Genomic DNA, 17,737 nt, shown 5'->3' with positions numbered 1-17,737 from the left:
GCTACCTCATATGCTGTGAGATTGCCTTCACAGCCTCTGTTCTGTAGGCCTTTCTAACAAAAACTCCAGACCTCCTTGTAGGCTAAACTTTGCCATCAGAATTTAAGCAAATGGAATTGCACGATAGAAAAGTTAAGTTCTACACAAACACTTCCTACATTCAATCCCATCTTTCAGGAATTATACCCACAGTATTCAGAGCAGAACAGGTCTCCATCCTTGGCTAGGAAGCCTTGCCCTTGACATTCAGTTAGTGTGCCTGGATCTACATTCCAGATAACCATCCAAGGTCTGTTTTATAAAGAGTGCTAACTGGGTTTGTGACAGTAGCTGTTAGCGCTTTGTTGCAAGAGATGGCTGACTGAGTAGGTGCGGGGAGACGAGAAGTCAGCTTATGTGGGTGGCGGTCCCAGCTTTGCTGTTGGGTGCACAACCCACTCTAAACCACATTGCCCGCAAGCAGCAACCATGCCTCTTGTGCATTCACATAGATATAAAGGGTAACACAAACTCGGAAGCCAGAGGATATTTGCATCGGAGCTCTGCCCCTGAACTGTAACACTTTGGAAAAGTTACTTAGCCACTTTGGCTCAGGTGCCTAGCCAAAAAAATAGGAACAGTACCTTCACCTTCCTTCATCTTCTCAATATATATATGAGAATATATATATGTATATATAATACACATTTTTTTCAGAAAAGATATAAAACCTTTGGGTCTGCACAAAGAAAGTACTGTTTAATTTTTAATTATTGATGTTATCTATAAAAATGAGGTATGCTCAGCCCAGATGGTATCTTCTAAAGTTCTATCCCACCCTGAGAGTCTGAGAGAAAATCTTAGAAGCCGGGACTTCCCATGGGAGGGGTTTAAGCGCTGTTACAAACACAGCACAATTCAAATTTAAAACGGAGATTTTCTTGCCATTTTGTTCTACTTTGAAGTAAACTTACAGCTTTGCATTGGGCTGCATCCATAGCCACAGGCTGTCCAAGGGCAGCGAGGGGAGCACACCTGGGTACCCTGACAGTGCTGCAAAGGTCAGGGTCAGGCAGGGAGACCCACTCACTGATGCCACAAAGCAAGGAAAATAACTCACTGCTCAGCTTTGCCCAGAAAGCTTGACTCCTAACGCCTAGATTAAACACACCTCACTGTCGCTACCTGGTCTGAGAGCCACACTGGCTTCTTAGACTCTATGCGATTTGGTGAGACTCTCCTCTGCTGAAAGGGATATTTAGAAATAGTGAAGGGTCTTAAAAACATTTGCCTCGCCAGATCTATTATGAACTGGAAATGTAGCTGCTGCCCCCTGCTGGCCCACTGTGTGAACTGGGTTAGGCATTGTCTCTTCCTATTGGCTGTTTTAAGAGTCCCACCTGGTCCAGGTATCCATGAACCATTTTGCAAATGCTGGGAATCGAACCTAGGATCTTGAGCATTCTGCCTCTGAGCTGTGTCCTCAGCCCTGGATAAAATTTGAGACGGGCTTCCTGCCATGCCCCTGAAACTCACTGCATCACTCATGACCCGGAAAGCATGGCAGTCTTCCCGTCTCGGCCTCCCAAGTGCTGGGATTACAGGCATGTGACACCATAGCCGGTTCCCAGTAATATTTGTTAAGATCAACTGAAACAAGGTGTTGACTGGAATAAGTGGGAAAGACATGAGGAAGAGCAGAGTGTGAGACCTGTAGAACCTCCTGAGCTTCCTTTTTTTAAAAATATGCTAATCTTGGTTTATAGTCTAGACACTGTTCTCCATAGTGAGAGCCCTTTATCTGAGCGGAATTTTCTGCTTTCCAACACCCATTCTTTTTTTTCTTAATGAGCTGGCTTCTCCACTTCTCCTCAGGTCTGTCTCCTTGAAGTGCTTTTACACTCTCTTTGTTTACACTCAATCTTTTAAAAAACACTATTTATCCAGGCTGCTTTGGTACCTGTGTGCTGCCAGATAGGGCTGTTAGGATTTATTATGTTTCTGTGTCTCTAAGGAGACTCTGGTTTCAGATTACATTTAGGTGAACTTGCTGTTTCCACACAAACATGTGTCCTCCTGTCTGAAGGAAGCCGTGGCATGTTTATAGCACGCATGCTCTGTCGCTGTTTGCCTGCTGTGGACTCACGATCCTGGAAATGTGGTTATTTTTCAGTATGATTTGATGTTCATAAACTCCTGTCAATTCTTTCCAATACATTTTTTAGGCAGGATCTTGGTATGTAGACATGCTAGCCTAGAACCTTCTATGTAGAACAGGCGATCCTCAAATACATGGCCATACGCCTGCCTTTACCCCAAGAATTCAAGTTACAGACATGTGCTATCACATCCAGCTTTTTAAACATGTGAGTCATCCTTCCGTTCCCTAACACTGACTACCATCCCACTTCACACAGTCTCTCCTATCTCCATTTTAGCAGCTGTATTCCTGGCCCTCTTCGTCCAGCCTTTCTAAGTCCCAAGATGCCAAGTACAAAACTGCCTGTCCTCTGTCCCCAGATGCAATCTTAATACCTCAGCTTTCCTGGCAGAGTTCTGCTTGGTCCTATTGTTATGTCATATCCCAACTCAATCCTAAACATCCGAGATTCTTCAGAAGGTGAACCCCGTTACATCATCAAGTCTGTCTGTCCCTTACAAATGTCCTATGTGTTCCTTCATCCAGTGGCCCTTGAATATAGAACTCATCTCCTTCCCAACACAAATGACCACTCCTGCCAACCCTGCCCATCTCTTGGGTCCAACACAGAATCCCTCCTTTTCTAAGAAGCATTCTGCAGTTCTGTTCAACCAACGCTGATCTTTCCCTACCCTGAGATTGACTGCTTTACCTTGTGGTGTGACTTGCCTCATGCTCTCTATCTGAGGTCCTGAATTACCCTTCCTGTGTGTCAACACATGCCCACAATGACCAGTTCCAGAGATATCCTCGCTATATATTTAATATCACCGAAGCCCTCATACACAGTACATGTACAGATAACTGTACAGCATCAGGATGTGATGCTCCCTTTCTAACTGTGATTCATTCCATTCTCACAGCAGCCCTATGAACAATTTCCCCCCATTTTACCAAGGAGGAAAGCAAAGTACAGGGAGATTAAATAACTTGCAAAGGCCATACATCTCAGAAGTAGCAAGGTCCAGGGTCTTTCTCTTCACCAAATTAACACATGGTCTGTTCATGTCTCAGCAACGCTTGTCCCTATGTTTACTAGAAAAATCAAAGGTAATGAATGGCCAAGCCAGTGTAGGTGGTGGTGGTGCACGCCTTTAATCCCAGCCCTTGGGAGGCAGAGGCAGGTGGGTCTCTGTGAGTTCGAGGCCAGCCTGGTCTACAGAGTGAGTTCTAGGACAGACAGGGCTATTATATAGAGAAACCCTTTCTTGAACAACCCCCCCCCCAAAAAAAGAAAGGTAATGGTCAGTTGTTATTAATGCCGGGGGTGGGGAGATGTTTCAATCAATAAAGTAATAAAGTGCTTGTCATTACAGCATGAAGACCTGAGTTCAATCCCTAAGAAACCATGTTTTAAAAAAGGAAAAAAAAAAAAAAAACACTGGACATGGTGTAAGCACAGCACTGGGGAGGAAGAGAGTGAGGAGAGCAATTAAGGAAGACACTCGATACATGGACACGTACAAAAATAAAAGAGTTTAAATATATACTCACATACACACACATACACTTAATTTCCTGATTTTTTCAAAAGCCACTTTTGAAAAAAAGTCTATCATAAAAAGTCAAGAAGAGGGTATCAATCATTGTCATGCCTACGGCTCATTCAGTGCTCATCCAGACACTGGTAGAAAGCCTAAGACAAGGTCAAGCTCCTCAAGGCCTCTGGATCCAACACGCTTCATGCAGCTAGTGTTGGCTTTGCAGAGCCTCACTCCTGGGCCCAAATACAGAAGACTCCCAGCTTGCTTGCTTAGCTACACAAAAGAAGCCAAGACTTGTCAGCACACTGCCTTCTGCGAGTGCCTTTTTAAGGCAAATGACACAAGCCAAAGAGTTGCTGGTTCCTGCTCATGGTTGTCACCTCCCATTTTCTCCCCAGAACACCTTGCACAGAACATATCCAAATCGCACCTGGAAACCTGCCAGTACTTGCGGGAAGAACTCCAGCAGATCACATGGCAGACCTTCCTGCAGGAGGAGGTTGAGAACTATCAGAACAAGGTAGAGTCGGAGGGGTTGCTCTTTCCATCGAGACAGCACTGAGAAGCGGGGAGGAAGGCATTCACTCAAGAGTACAAACAGTCTGGAGGCAGATTGTCCTGCATCGGCTCTCTGATCTCTGCTTACGGGCCTTACCTCCAGAGCTGATCACAGGCTCAGGGCTTTATTGTCTTCCTCGGGTGCTAGGATGTGAAAGTTCAGCTGGAACGGATTTTATTGTGTTTTTTAAGTCCCTCTGTGTGCCAGTGGGAGACTAGATTGGGCAGCTCCCAAAAGTCTCTGTGAGCTAGGACTTGTCCTGATGCCACAAGAGATTTTGAGGTTTAAGAATGCTGCTAGAGTAAAGAGGGGTTGGTTCGGGATTGTGGACAAGAACAGGGCTTGGGATGCCAGAGAGATGGCTCAGTGCTTAAGAGCACTTGCTACCCTTTCAAAGAATCTGAATTTGATTCTCAGGACCCACATCAGGGAGGAGAGAGGGGGAAGAGGGGGAGGGGGAGGGAGAGAGAGAGAGAAAGAGAGAGAGAGAGAGAGAGAGAGATTGCTTGTGTGTTCATACACACTTAAAAATCTTATTTAAAAAAAGGAGAAGAATGAGGTTTGGGAAGGTCTGGCTATCACTGTTTAAGACTGAAGATGAGCCTGGCAGGTGGTGACCCTACTTGCTTTTATCTCTATGACATCAACCAATGGGCCACTAAAGTAGGAGGGTAAGCTGAAGGTAAGGGAATGGTAATTATCCATTTTGCCTTTGGGAAGAGATGGCTTTTGCCAGTGATGGTAGAAAGTCGGGCTGGGAAAGGACCATGGAGATGATGGAGGTATTTTTCCCCTTCACTGTTACTGGGGAGGTGATGGAGGTATTTTTCCCCTTCACTGTTACTGGGGAGGTGATGGAGGTATATCTTCCCCTTCACTGTTACTGGGGAGGTGATGGAGGTATATCCTCCCCTTCACTGTTACTGGGGAGAAACCCATCATACCTTGGCTGTGGCTACCCAGTGACAGCATCAGGACCATGTCCTCTTGCGACTCCGCTTCAGGATTTTTCCCCATCACACTGTTAGAAATAACCTTAAGCTGCGGGTGTAGTGGGAGAGCAGAGGAGCAAGCAAAAGCTCCAGGACGCTGTGATGAGTGGGAAGGTGGGGAGAGCAGCAGCTCCCTTAGTCTGCCTCTGAGGACAGAGTCACCCCATCACCCAAGCCACAAAGGAGAGCGAGCAATGCAATGAGAACTAGCAGGCCTTGTGAAATAGGACGTTGCCTACTGGCTGAGAAGCCTCCAGAGTTTTGATATCATTTTGTCATTTCTGAGTAGACAACAATTTGTATAAATGTGTGAAACAAAGATGTCATCTAGCTCAGCAAGTACAGACCAAAAAAAAAAAAAAAGTACTTGACCCCCCTTTCCTTCCACACCCGTAAAAAATAGGTAAACTCCCTAAAATAAATGAGCTGCTTTTTTTAAGAAAATCCTCCACTTACTGTGGAGCCCAAGTTAGAGCAGTGATGTATATTGCTCTCCTGACTTGTCTTTAGCTGTTGGCCCCACATGTTCATAATACCCCTGACTTTCTACCCTACCCCCCCCCCACTTCAACACCCGCATTCAATTGCCTTCAAACAGTAAGCCAGGGATCTCAGGAGGCAGAAAGGATATTGAAGCAGGCTTTTAAAACCTAAATAACAGAGACAATTTTTTTTTAATCCTATAATCTTTCTTAACCCATTTCCAAAGAGCTTTCTTTTTACAAACTAGGAAGCTAGCTAGTTGCACTAGGGTTCCCAGCTAGTCTTATGTTAATGTGTCTCCCTCCTTCACAGCAGAGAGAGGTGATGTGGCAGCTGTGTGCCATCAAGATTACAGAAGCTATCCAGTATGTGGTGGAGTTTGCCAAACGCATTGATGGATTTATGGAGCTGTGTCAAAATGATCAAATTGTGCTTCTAAAAGCAGGTACGCGCTCTGCAAGTGAATCCTGATGTAGCCCCCAGCCTGTTTTCGCCTGCTCGTTAAAGAAATGCTTGCTAAGGAAGGTGTCGGAGCTGTTTTTCTCAGTGATAAGAGCTCAGGGTTTGCTTAGCAGAAACCGAACCCTTTTTATAAAAGCATTTTAATGATACAGATGGTCCAGTGGTTAAGAGCGCTGGCTGCTCTTGCAGAGAACCCAGCACCCACCTGGAGGCTCACCACCATCCATAGCTACAGTTCCAGGGGATCCAATATCTTCTGACCTCAGGCACCAGGCATGTACATGGTGCACACATATACATGCAGGCAAAACATTCATACATACCAAGTTATTTGTTTAGGTGGTGTGTGTGTATATAATTTTAAAAAGATGCCCAGGAAGCATTGTTTCCATTTTCCTATTTCTCTGGGAGGAAGATTATACTGGGAAATATTTGCATCCCAAATCTTAGCATCACCCTTCGGGCCCTCACACTGAACTGTTAGGAAGGTGTTTATGAGCTCAAAGAGTCGTTGCTAGGCTGGATTGTTGAAATCCGTATGTAAAATGTTTCCCAAGCTACCTTAAAACTCTACAATGCTGTGTGAGTCGGTCTTCATTTCTCCTGCCGCTTGGACAGAGGGCTGGTGTGACTGATAACATGAGAAGCCCTGCCTCAGCCACTGTGCCATCTCAGGAAGGCCTCTGTGTTAGCACCTCAGCAGGGGACTGAGATCAGAATGATGCTAAGCAATCCTCTCTCACGCAGGCTCTCTGGAGGTGGTGTTTATCAGGATGTGCCGTGCCTTTGACTCTCAGAACAACACCGTGTACTTTGATGGGAAGTATGCTGGCCCCGATGTCTTCAAATCCTTAGGTAAGGAAATCTCATGTTGTTGGCTCCGTAAATGGGGGTCATGTTCAGGGATGTGGCTGGATAAAAGCTCTTGTTGCACAAAATAAAACTGGTTATTTGGAATCTAAATTAATGGGTGATACACCTATCTTGCTATCTGTAGCTATCTGCTATAAAACAGTCTGCATGCAGCAAATAATCTCGTTGACATCATGTGCAAGCTTCAAGTTCATTTGTCGGTTAGCCATTGAGTGAGTTATTATCTACATCACATGTAAACTCTTTGTAGGTCAGTCATTGAGGGAGTTATCACATGACCTCTCAATGCCCCTTCCAGGTTCAAGTAAATGAGATTTTCAATGAATGAAGTGTTCAATATACTTATAGAGAATATGATTCATATGTAAAAATGAAGCCCACTGGAAAGGGCTCAGAGCTCTTCGGCCATTGTGGGGTGAAGAGGGCAGGCTGGTGTTTAGGGGGGCTGGGAGCTGGCAAGCAAGGACACCCCTCTGTACCCTACGAGGGGTCCGGTTACTGCTACTCACTTTACCTTCCTCATACAGCTCCCACCATTCCCGGCCTCTCACTGTTAACCATTTACATAAAGGAAATATAAACATCGAAAAAGTCCAGTAAAGCTGAAGAAAACTATGGGATATGCATCGTAAATATGTCCTTTTGAGTTTCTGTAATTTAAACAATCAGAATGTTGCCATTAAGGAAAAACAAGGAGAACCCAAGACGTGTTGACTGGCTTATTTTAACCATGAGCAGTAAGAGGTTTGCCTAAGTGCAGCACGGCCCTCCACCATTCACAAATACTAACCAATTGGCAAACCTGATAACACAGAAACAAAACTTAATTCATCTTTGGCGAGTTGAATTATTATTTTAGGAGACTTCCACATTATTTTCAATTTGATTAATAGTTAAAATAATTATACCACCAGCATGAACCTGAGTATCCTAGTCAGTAGGGCATTGCAGTTAGCCAGTAGCCGTTAATCCTGTTTATTATAAATAAGGGTTCTGAAGTCAGACAACCTGGCTTTGAATGTCAGGTTGTGGCCGTGGGTACATTATTTATCTCTATTAAGTTTCCGTTTCTTCAGCCCTAAAATGGGAATCTAATGATAACATGCTCCTCGCAGGGCTGTTTTGAAATCCGAGGAAGCACTAAGAATGTTATTCAAGTAGTTATCTGCATAGGAACCCAGGACATGTTCTCTCTCATTACTGTAGGTGATGATGGGGGGGGGGGTGGTCCTGATGTGGAGTTAATGGTGGTGGTTAGGGTACTACTGATAGTGGAGATGATGCTTTGTGATGATGGTGGTAATGATAATGGTGGTACCAGAAGATGTTACCAGTGATGGTGCTGTTGGCTAAGCCATTTTCTCTTTTAACACTTCAGACTACTCAACTAAGAAATGCCCTTCCTGTCCCATCGCATCTCCACCTTCCCTATCTCTTTTCACCTTGTTCTGTATTCTTCTCCTAGGGTAACCACCGACATCCTAAACTTCCTTTATTTTAATCATAGGTTGTGAAGACTTCATTAGCTTTGTGTTTGAATTTGGGAAGAGTTTGTGTTCTATGCACCTGACTGAAGATGAAATCGCATTATTTTCTGCATTTGTACTGATGTCAGCAGGTAAGAAAAATCAAACGAAAACACAACAGTTTCTGACATGTCCAGTAAAGAATGTTTTCACAAGCACAGGACTTTTAACACATTATCTAATATTTGTGGGGCTTCCGAGAGCAGCTGCCACCCTTATTCAATTTAAAGTTTCTCAAAGTATACTCCCTCTACAAAACACACACGACTCTTTTCTAAAGACCTTATAGGACTAAAGAGATGACTCAGTGGGTAAGAGTACTGGCTACACAAACATTAGGACCTGAGTTCAGATCTCGGCACCCACGTTAAAAAAGAATTACACACAAGTAAGAGCAACCTTAGCACTAGGAAAGTGACTGGAGGACTGAGGGCATTTGCTAACTGCCAGACTAGCTCCAAGTCAGAGAGAGACCCTGTCTCAAGGGAAGACAGTGGGGAATGGTAGAACAAGACACCTAATGTCCTCCTCGGGCCTCTACAAACATGTGTGTACACATGAATTCCTCTCTCTCTCTCTCTCTCTCTCTCTCTCTCTCTCTCTCTCTGTGTGTGTGTGTGTGTGTGTGTGTGTGTGTGTGTGAGAGAGAGAGAGAGAGAGAGCTTATGATATGCAGATAAAAATTTTAAGAAGTAATAGTTTCATAAATCTTAACCAGTACTAACTCCACATACCAAGACAAAGGAGTTCATAGAATAGAGTTGTTCTTCTTGGTACCAGTCTCTAAGACAGTGTGCCTCTATAAACACTGTCATCCACAAGTCTATCTGCCTCCAACCTACTTTCCCAGTAGATCGCCTCTTGGGGAACAATCCTGTACTCGGAATTCTCACACAAAGACATTCCTAAATTAACAGCCCCTAAGTCATTTGAAATTCTACTGACAGTTTGAGTTGCCCTGGACAATTTAACTTTGCAGAAAGGCCAGCGGGACAGGTGGGATAGTGCCTGTAAAAGAATTATCACAAAAGCTTGGGGAGGGCAGGGCACTGTGGGTTCATGTGCAGTCACTGGGGTCTGGCCCTAATGTAGCTGGTCTTTAGACGAAATGCAGCCTCCCGCCATCCCAGGACCAGATGCAGCTGGAAGAGTTAATACCCTGCCCTAGATGTCAGAGATTGTCTTGGCAGCCTGCAGAAGCAAAGTTTCAAAGAGGGAAACTGGCCTGTGAGTCTGTGAACACACATCATAGCACAGGAACCAGTGTTTTGGTCAGGAGGAACAAGGGTCTGATGCAGTGTTGAAGGAATGGCACTGAGTTTCTTTTTCCCATGTTTAGATCGCTCATGGCTGCAGGAAAAGGTAAAAATAGAAAAACTGCAACAGAAAATTCAGCTAGCCCTTCAACACGTCCTACAGAAGAACCACCGAGAAGATGGAATTCTAACAAAGGTAAGGTCCACTATCTCCTGGCATAAATCTTGCATAATCTGGCATAAATCTCTTTATAAGTCACATGACCAGCCCAGAATGTAGCTACTTGCTCAGAAAGTTCTGTTGGGCCAAAACTCATTACTCGGGTTAAAATGTATTTGTTGTAACTGATCACAAAATTTCCTGCAGTAACACAGCAATTTGGGAAAGCATCATTATTACATGTGAATTATATGTATGGGCAGAGTATGTGCATGGAGGTGCTCACAGAGACCAGAAGAGCATGTTAGATCCTATGGAACGGAAGTTACAGGCAGTTGTGAGCTGGGAACTGAACTCTGGTCCTCTGCAAGAGCAGTACGTGCTCTTAATCACTGAGCCGCTTCTCCAACCCAGAAAGACCTTTTTCCTTAAAGAATGAACCCTCTCAGGAACCTCTTCCTGCTCTCTAAAGTTAAGCATAGAGCAGGGTCAACATGCTGCCCAGGAGGATCTTTGAATTTAGACGGAGGAAGCAGAAAAGGACTAAAAGATAACTATATATTCCAATACTGGTTCTCTTAAACTCATTAGTTATCAACAATAAATCTTCTTTGTATTTTATCAGTTTCCTATTTCTGGGCTGTATTAAAAGCATGAGGCTCCATTTTTGCTAATTATCTTTTTCAGCTAAAATATGATATCTCTCTCAGTGCTGTAGCTTCTGATGTTAGGAAAGCATCCGCTTCCATTCTTTGCTCAGTTGCTGTGTTGCACAGGAAGATTTGAAATGTTTGGTGCTTGGGTTTCCTACCTGATTCCTTCTGTTGTTTCCATGGTAGCTTGGGGAGGTCAGAGTGGAGAAATTGGGTTTAGTTTTGTACATGGTCAGTGAGCATGAGGGAAAGGGGAGAGCCCAACTGCCCAAGCATGAGACTACCATGAGGGCTGTTAGCATGGAGGGGACCCGAATGCAGACAGATCTGGTGAAGCAGTTCCCTAGAGACAGTTACTCTGATCTGCAACCACGAGACACCTTGCCTTGTGTGGTGCAGTAAGTTTACAAGCATCTTTGCAGGTCACTGTTGTTGCCTTAAGATGCTAGACTTTCATTCGCTGAGACCCCTAGTGGCTTTAGCATAGAGACAGCTATTTCTCTAGAGGAAAATCGCCCATAGCATTGACTCGTACAGTCTGGTGAATGGCTAAGAGGCTCAAGACACTAGCCAGATGATCTGAGTTTGACACCCTAGGACCCACATGGTGGGAAGAGAGAACTGACTCCCAGAGGTTGCCCTCTGACCAGCACACACACACATACTATATATACATACTTGCACACAGAGAGTTGAGATAAAAAATAAATAATTTAAAAAACAAAAGAATTGACTCGCACTTATTTTGCATACAGCATACTGCTCTCAGCGGTAGCGCTCTTGCTAACAGGACCTGCCTGCCACTCACCTACTTCTCCATCAGCAGACCTCTTCCTTTCCCACTGAGGCGGTAGTAGGGCTCCCCGATGGTACACCCTGGATTAGGGAGGAGCCCAGAACCTCGTCAGTGACTAGGGGGTGGGAGGATTTGCTTATGAATACCTCCTTGAGTTAAATTATTCATGTCCAAGGTACATTTGGTGTTTTGCAAGCATCCTAACATAGGCCGTCCATGTAGCCCTCCCTGCCCCTACGGGGAGACTTAAGCACATATGTCCTCACCATGATGAGCCGTGTTGCCGCGCTCACCCTGAGTCCTTGGATTTTCCCTCTCATGACTGCCCTCCCCTGACATCCTGTCCTTTCTCCTGCTTACAGCTAATATGCAAGGTGTCTACGTTAAGAGCCTTATGTGGACGACATACAGAAAAGCTAATGGCATTTAAAGCAATATACCCAGACATTGTGCGACTCCATTTTCCTCCGTTATACAAGGAATTGTTCACTTCAGAATTTGAGCCAGCAATGCAAATCGATGGGTAAATGTAGTACCTGTGCACTTCTAGAACGTCTGAAGTAAAAACATGAAAAAAAAAATTTAAAAAAGGAACTAAAACAATGACGACGAAGACAAAATTAACTGAGACACTTTCTATGGCCCTGCACAGCCCTGGAGCGCCAACACACTGCACAGACATCTTGTGGTGATCGGGGTTCAGGCACAGAGGGAAAACAATCAGAACCAATAAAAGCTAAACTTGTTTTGCTCATGCATATGATTTCCACTATGCCTACAGATACGGCCCTTTTTCTGTCTCGACTTCCGGAGCGGTTGGCCTCTGCGTCTAACAGGAGGAGGGTACAACAGTCAGAGGAGCCCCTTTTCATATAGCTCACTGCCCACAGACGCCTCCGGGTCACAACAGAGTGCAGCAGTGATCGGTGGCCCTGGTGTGCACCGCGGGCTTGCAGCGATCGGTGGCCCTGGTGTGCACCGCGGGCTTGCAGCGTTACTTTGCACAGCTTGCTTTTCTGTGTCATGAAGGAAGATTTTGTTTTTCTCACCGATTATTGCCGGTCAGCGGGATGGCGTGAAAAGGGGATCCACAGCGCTCGCAACAATAGCATTAGGATATATTACACAGGGTAAATGGGCATGAAGACTATATATAGCTAAAGAGATATTGTTTATATATTGTTTTAATTAATATAAAATGTAGTGACTGGCGTAGCTTTTCCTGTTGAATTGATAAGGCACTTTCCGTTTTGCACCTTTTGTTTTCTTTAAATTAAATGCTAGCGTGTTCACTGTCGCTGTGTCGCATGTACACCAGAAACACAAGTTTAGCTGAGAAGGCTTGGAAGGTACGTCGGGAGGTATTTATGCTGCTGTTTACAAAAAGGAAAAAAAAAAAGAAAGAAAGAAAAAAAAAAACGATTATTTTTAAAAGACTGGCTGGTCATATCCAGAAATCAACATGTTGAATTTTTTTTCCCATCCAGAAATTTGGAATTAACGGACTGCTCCCTAAATCATACTTTGTTTTGCATGCAATTAAGAATGGGTTTGTTTATGCTTCATACAGAGTCCAAGGAGTGTCTGATGCTGTGAGCTTAAACCATATGTGCAGTTTTTTAAGTTTATGAAATGCCATTTTGGGGAAGTGAAGGAGGGGAGACTCATTTGACACAATTCAGTAGTCAAAGGGACACAGTATTAACTTGGAATTCACAACAAATTAGTAACCAGAATATTAGTTGGAGAGCAAAAACACAAAACAAAAAGTAGATCTTATTTAGAAAAAAGATCCAAAGACTCTATGCGGAGCAAACACACTCCCTGCATTCATTGAATGTCTTATGTTCTTAGCATCAGGAGCCCTAAAAATTCATCTCAGAGAAAACTGATCCTAGACTAGCTGTCCCAGATTCTAGAATGCTGCTGTCTGTATTGGGAAGACAATGGACGAAGAGGGAGGGAGATAGCGTTGAACCTGGTTCCCGTATTTAAAATCACCCTTCAGAGTAAAGGGGATGCCAAGCTGCAGACATTTTCTGTGTATTTATCTTCACTAGAAGACTGTGGACTGTAATTTATTTTTTTAAATATTTAGAAGATAGTTGGGCTTTTGTGTTCAGGTAAGAAGTATTGAGGTATCCTTGATTAATTTTGCATTTTAAAAAATCCCCAGTGGGAGAAGGAAGGAACATTCTTATGTTCACAGGTGTGCATATTTTAAAAGCAAGTGCCCCGGGACTAGAGATGATGGCTCAGTGATCAAGAATGCTTATTGCTCTATCAGAGGACCAAAGCCTGGAACCCAGCAACCAGATCGGGCAACTCAAAAAAGCCTGTAACTCCAGCTCCAAGGTATCAGTGTTCCTATTGGCCTCTGTGGGTGCGTGTGTGCAAGCACACACACATACACACAGTGAAAGAGACAGACACACACACAAAAAAAAAAAATCAAGAAATCCTTTAAAACGAGTTCCCTTTTGAGAAATTAGGAGGCATTTGGAAGATGACTTTGGCCACAAGATACTGGTCTGGCATCAAAGATCATGCATTACCTGTGAGGAAAAGGGAACATCGTCCTTGGCACAGGTGGGTGCTTCCATGAACCCCTACACGTGCAATAGCCTTTTCTGCCACTAGGGTCCTTGTAGACTCTTTTGCCAGCATTTCTGTTCTTGCTGATGTCCCTATGATGGGTTTACCCGGGCCAGCCTCCCAGAGCGTGTCAGATTTTTAACTTCACTGACTTTCTGCCTTATTTACTGAGGGACTTGGGAAGTAGGAAGGAATTATTTGTACAGAAATGTGTGGGCGAAACCTAAATAACATCTGATTTTTTTTTTCAAAAACAGAGTAAGGGTTTAACCATAAACAGGAGAGCGATATTTACTTAAATTTCTTACAAGCATAGAAATTTTTATGTGTTTATATAGAGAGGTTAGCTGTCAACATATAATATTTATATTGGGCAAGAAGGGGTAAATCAAAATTTTATTTAAGCATAGTTCCTTTAAAGATTAATAGTATTTATATTCTGAAAAGAGTACAGTTTTGTTATTTATTTGCCCCCCTTTTTTTTTTCTGTTGTTTCTCCTGTGTGAGGGAATGGTGTGAGGTTTGGGTTTGGTTTTCATTTTTCTTTTCTCTTAAGTTCAGATTTACTAAATTTGGGGATGGTTTTAGTAAAGTATATTAACTTCTTTTTAACCAAAGCTTTCTGCATATGACCAGCCTCGGGTGCTAGCGCACTAAAGAGCAACTAAACCTAATCCCAGTGTCGGCATGTGAATAAGGGAGCTGACCCAACTTGTCCAAGGGGGAGAGAGAAGGTGACATTGAACTTCATCTTCCCAGGAAGGATTCTGCATGTACCTAACACAAAACAAACCCACGATACTGCAGTCTCAGTGCCATGCTGCGGTGGCCATGCTGCGGTGGCGTGGCTTTCACCACACAGCAGGAGAGAGCAGGGTGCTGCTGTTTCCGGGTGTTCCCGAAAGAAAAACGAGAAGTAGGCTTTCGGAGCAAAATCCTCTGACCTTGCGGGGACAGAGCCATACAGACGCACTCTGAGAAACTGAGGGGAGAACTGACGGACAATTTGCACCTAAGTTGAGAGTCACAGGGAGCCAAGAACAGGATGGAAAACCTTTGGCATTTTTCTTTTCCTTATCATGAGAACCCCTTGTGTGGTGTCACAAGGTGGTCGATGACAGAGAATCATGAAGCTTAATAGTTCATGTCATGAAAGTTGCCTGAACTTAAAGACTCGACGGTCTCCTGGGGACTGAGCAGTATTGTACGCTCAGCTGCTGGAATGCCATCAGATAACTCTTTTTTTCCAGAAGGTAAATGAGGCTTTTGTACAAAATCTGGATATTGTTACTGTGATACTCAAATGGTCCAGCAACATTATGAGAAACTGGCCTTGACCACAGTGAAGTCCAAAGTGCTGCTGAAAACACTTTTTGGACAGATCACAAACTGTACTAAGCTATGGATTTCTTTTTATTTTTTTTAAGCATTCAGAATTTTAATTTGTGTGAAATCCATATTTTTTTTTTTTGCCCCAAAGTCTTTCACATCCTGGTTCACCCTTCCTAACTTAAGGAAAACATGACCTAAGACACTGCTTCTAAGTTTGGTTGTTCTTTAGCGAGTGGATACCAGATCTCTGTGAGTGAACGGGGGTGGGCTGAGGGTCAGGGGAGGAAAGAGCGTGTCTGCCTGTGTGTGTGTGTGTGTGTGTGTGTGTGTGTGTGTGTGTGTGGCTTTCGTGTGTATGATATGCGTGTGTTAGACCGCTTCTAGGCTACTAAGTGTCAATGGAAAAGAAAATGTATTCAAAATACATAAATCAAAACTAGAAGATGGAAAAAAAGATTTATTCTATACAAAGCCTTGTCTGGACCACTCTAGAGAGACTTCTATTTTTTTAACCCTTCTATAAATATTTGATGGCACTAGAAATATTCCTGCAATAAAATGTGATTTGTGTAAAGAAAAAAAAAGATTTTGTAATGTGAAACAAAGAAAGAAAGTAATGTAATTTTCTAAAAAAAAAAATACAAACAAACAAACTTTGTATTATTTTCTTGATGGAATTTGCCTATCTGTCTTTGGAAAACTTTTTATTTCATTGAATGTGCCATAGTAGATGTATGTGTTTTTAGTTTTAGACTAAGGGATGGCTGTTTGTGTTCCGACATTCCAAAATGCAAAGCAACTTAGAAGAAGCCTTGATGAGGAGGTTTCAGTAGGATGCAAGCGTCTCTCCTTGTTGCTTTTTTGCACACGTCTTTAATTCCTACCTAGTGCAATATCTGTACATAGAGCACTTGCGGGTGTACTTTGATCCCTCAGGGAAAAACACATATTTGTACAGCTGTTGGGTTTGTTTTGGTTTTTTGTTTGTTTTTGGGTTTATTTTCCTTTTTGTTTTTGGCTAAGGAATGTCGATCGAATCACGTGTTATTGTTAAGAGGCAGCCAGATAATCAGCCTAAAGCCACTGTTTCAGACCCCGATTGTTTGAGTCATGTCTTTCCAGTACTATTATTTTCAAATAACAATTAATAATAATAATAATAAAAGGCTATTTTCTGACAGTTCTTTGTGCTGACTGGTGGAAAACGAAAGGGGGAGCAAAGCACCTTATGATTGACTTACTGTGAATGACAATCCATCTTGGTGTCAAGGACAGAGCCCTGTTGTCTCCAGTTGGGGCTGAGAGTCAGAAACACTGTGCTCAGGGATCTTCTAAAACTCTTAAACAGGGTGGCCAGTGGACTGGGACAAATTGTGTTCTCACTATTAAAAAGACTGATGATAATGCTATCCCTCCGAGGCACAAGCGAACTGTAGAGAAGTGTGTATATGTGTGTCTGTCTGTCTGTGGGAACTCTTCACTGTCTCATTTTCTTGCGTTCAAAATTTCTGTGTTTCAAAATACTTTGCAACTCCTGAGGCAGTGTGAAGTTCTGCCAGTGTGTATGAAAAAGATGAATTCAGAAGTGGCAGACCAATCAAGGCACAAAGTGCAGCCCGTTTACTGTTTCCCTCATAATTAAAGCAATCTCGGGGAACATAATTTTAAACAGTTCAAATTCTGTGTGTTAAGAATTAGATTTCTTTTTAAACCAGCAGTAAGAGCTATCAGTGAGATGGGCAGCAACAGAGAACCTGTCTGAGCTAGAAAACAACAGGGTTTTGTTTTTCACTGTATTCTCCTCCACAAGAGAACCAAACTCCTGTTATGCAAACCAATTCCTATTCCACAGCCCTAGCTGTTTTTATTTGTTTTCCTGCAAGAGCTGACATTTAAAGACAGGTCCGTTCCTGCATGACAGACCATACATACCTCGATCCAGCTGTAGGGGTTTCACAGTTCGAAAGGTAGTTCCTTTCTCCTGTTTCCATATATCACTTCCCATAAAGTCAGAGAGGCTCAGTGGAGCTAATGATTCTGCATCCATACGTGCTTGGCAGAATTCCATAGCTTCTTATTACTGTAAGAGAACTTGGTATGGGAAACCTGTCCCTGTCCATCAGGTGACAGTACTACCTCATACCTTGTTTTGAGTGTAGAAGGGGACAGAAATCTCCCTCCTCTCCTTTTCTCTCTCCATCCACATATACATGTGCACACGACATTTTTTTTTTTTACATAACACCACAGGGCCACCTCTTACTACTAAAGTTGTGATGCAGAACCCTACAAGGGTAGCCTTGTACTGTGGATCAGTTGTGTGCCCAGAAATGCAGCTGCCACGGTCAAATACTGATGGGCTGCTATTCTCTGTCATACTAGTCTTC

General features: G+C 43.4%; 1 protein-coding gene and 1 long non-coding RNA gene across 2 annotated transcripts in view; one reads left to right on the top strand and one right to left on the bottom strand.

Moving 5' to 3' along the window:
- Positions 1-16,530, top strand: part of Rora (RAR related orphan receptor A) — a 93,340-nt gene extending 76,810 nt beyond the window's left edge. The window contains exons 5-10 of the mRNA XM_041679495.1: positions 4,062-4,183; positions 6,010-6,142; positions 6,907-7,014; positions 8,540-8,650; positions 9,898-10,010; positions 11,786-16,530. Of these exons, the coding sequence (XP_041535429.1) occupies positions 4,062-4,183; positions 6,010-6,142; positions 6,907-7,014; positions 8,540-8,650; positions 9,898-10,010; positions 11,786-11,950 (752 nt within the window). The 3' untranslated portion in view covers positions 11,951-16,530. The remainder of the gene's footprint in view (positions 1-4,061; positions 4,184-6,009; positions 6,143-6,906; positions 7,015-8,539; positions 8,651-9,897; positions 10,011-11,785) is intronic.
- The window catches only part of LOC121466035, a 63,514-nt gene that overhangs the window by 24,129 nt on the left and 21,648 nt on the right, over positions 1-17,737 (bottom strand). The gene's annotated exons all lie outside the window — the stretch shown is intronic.

Source organism: Microtus oregoni, unplaced genomic scaffold, assembly GCF_018167655.1.
Source record: "Microtus oregoni isolate MIOR12 unplaced genomic scaffold, Mior012 000032F_ref0000030, whole genome shotgun sequence".
Classification (NCBI taxonomy): Eukaryota; Metazoa; Chordata; class Mammalia; order Rodentia; family Cricetidae; genus Microtus; species Microtus oregoni.
The sequence above is the reverse complement of the archived record's forward strand: the minus strand, read 5'-3'. Positions and strand labels throughout refer to the sequence as shown.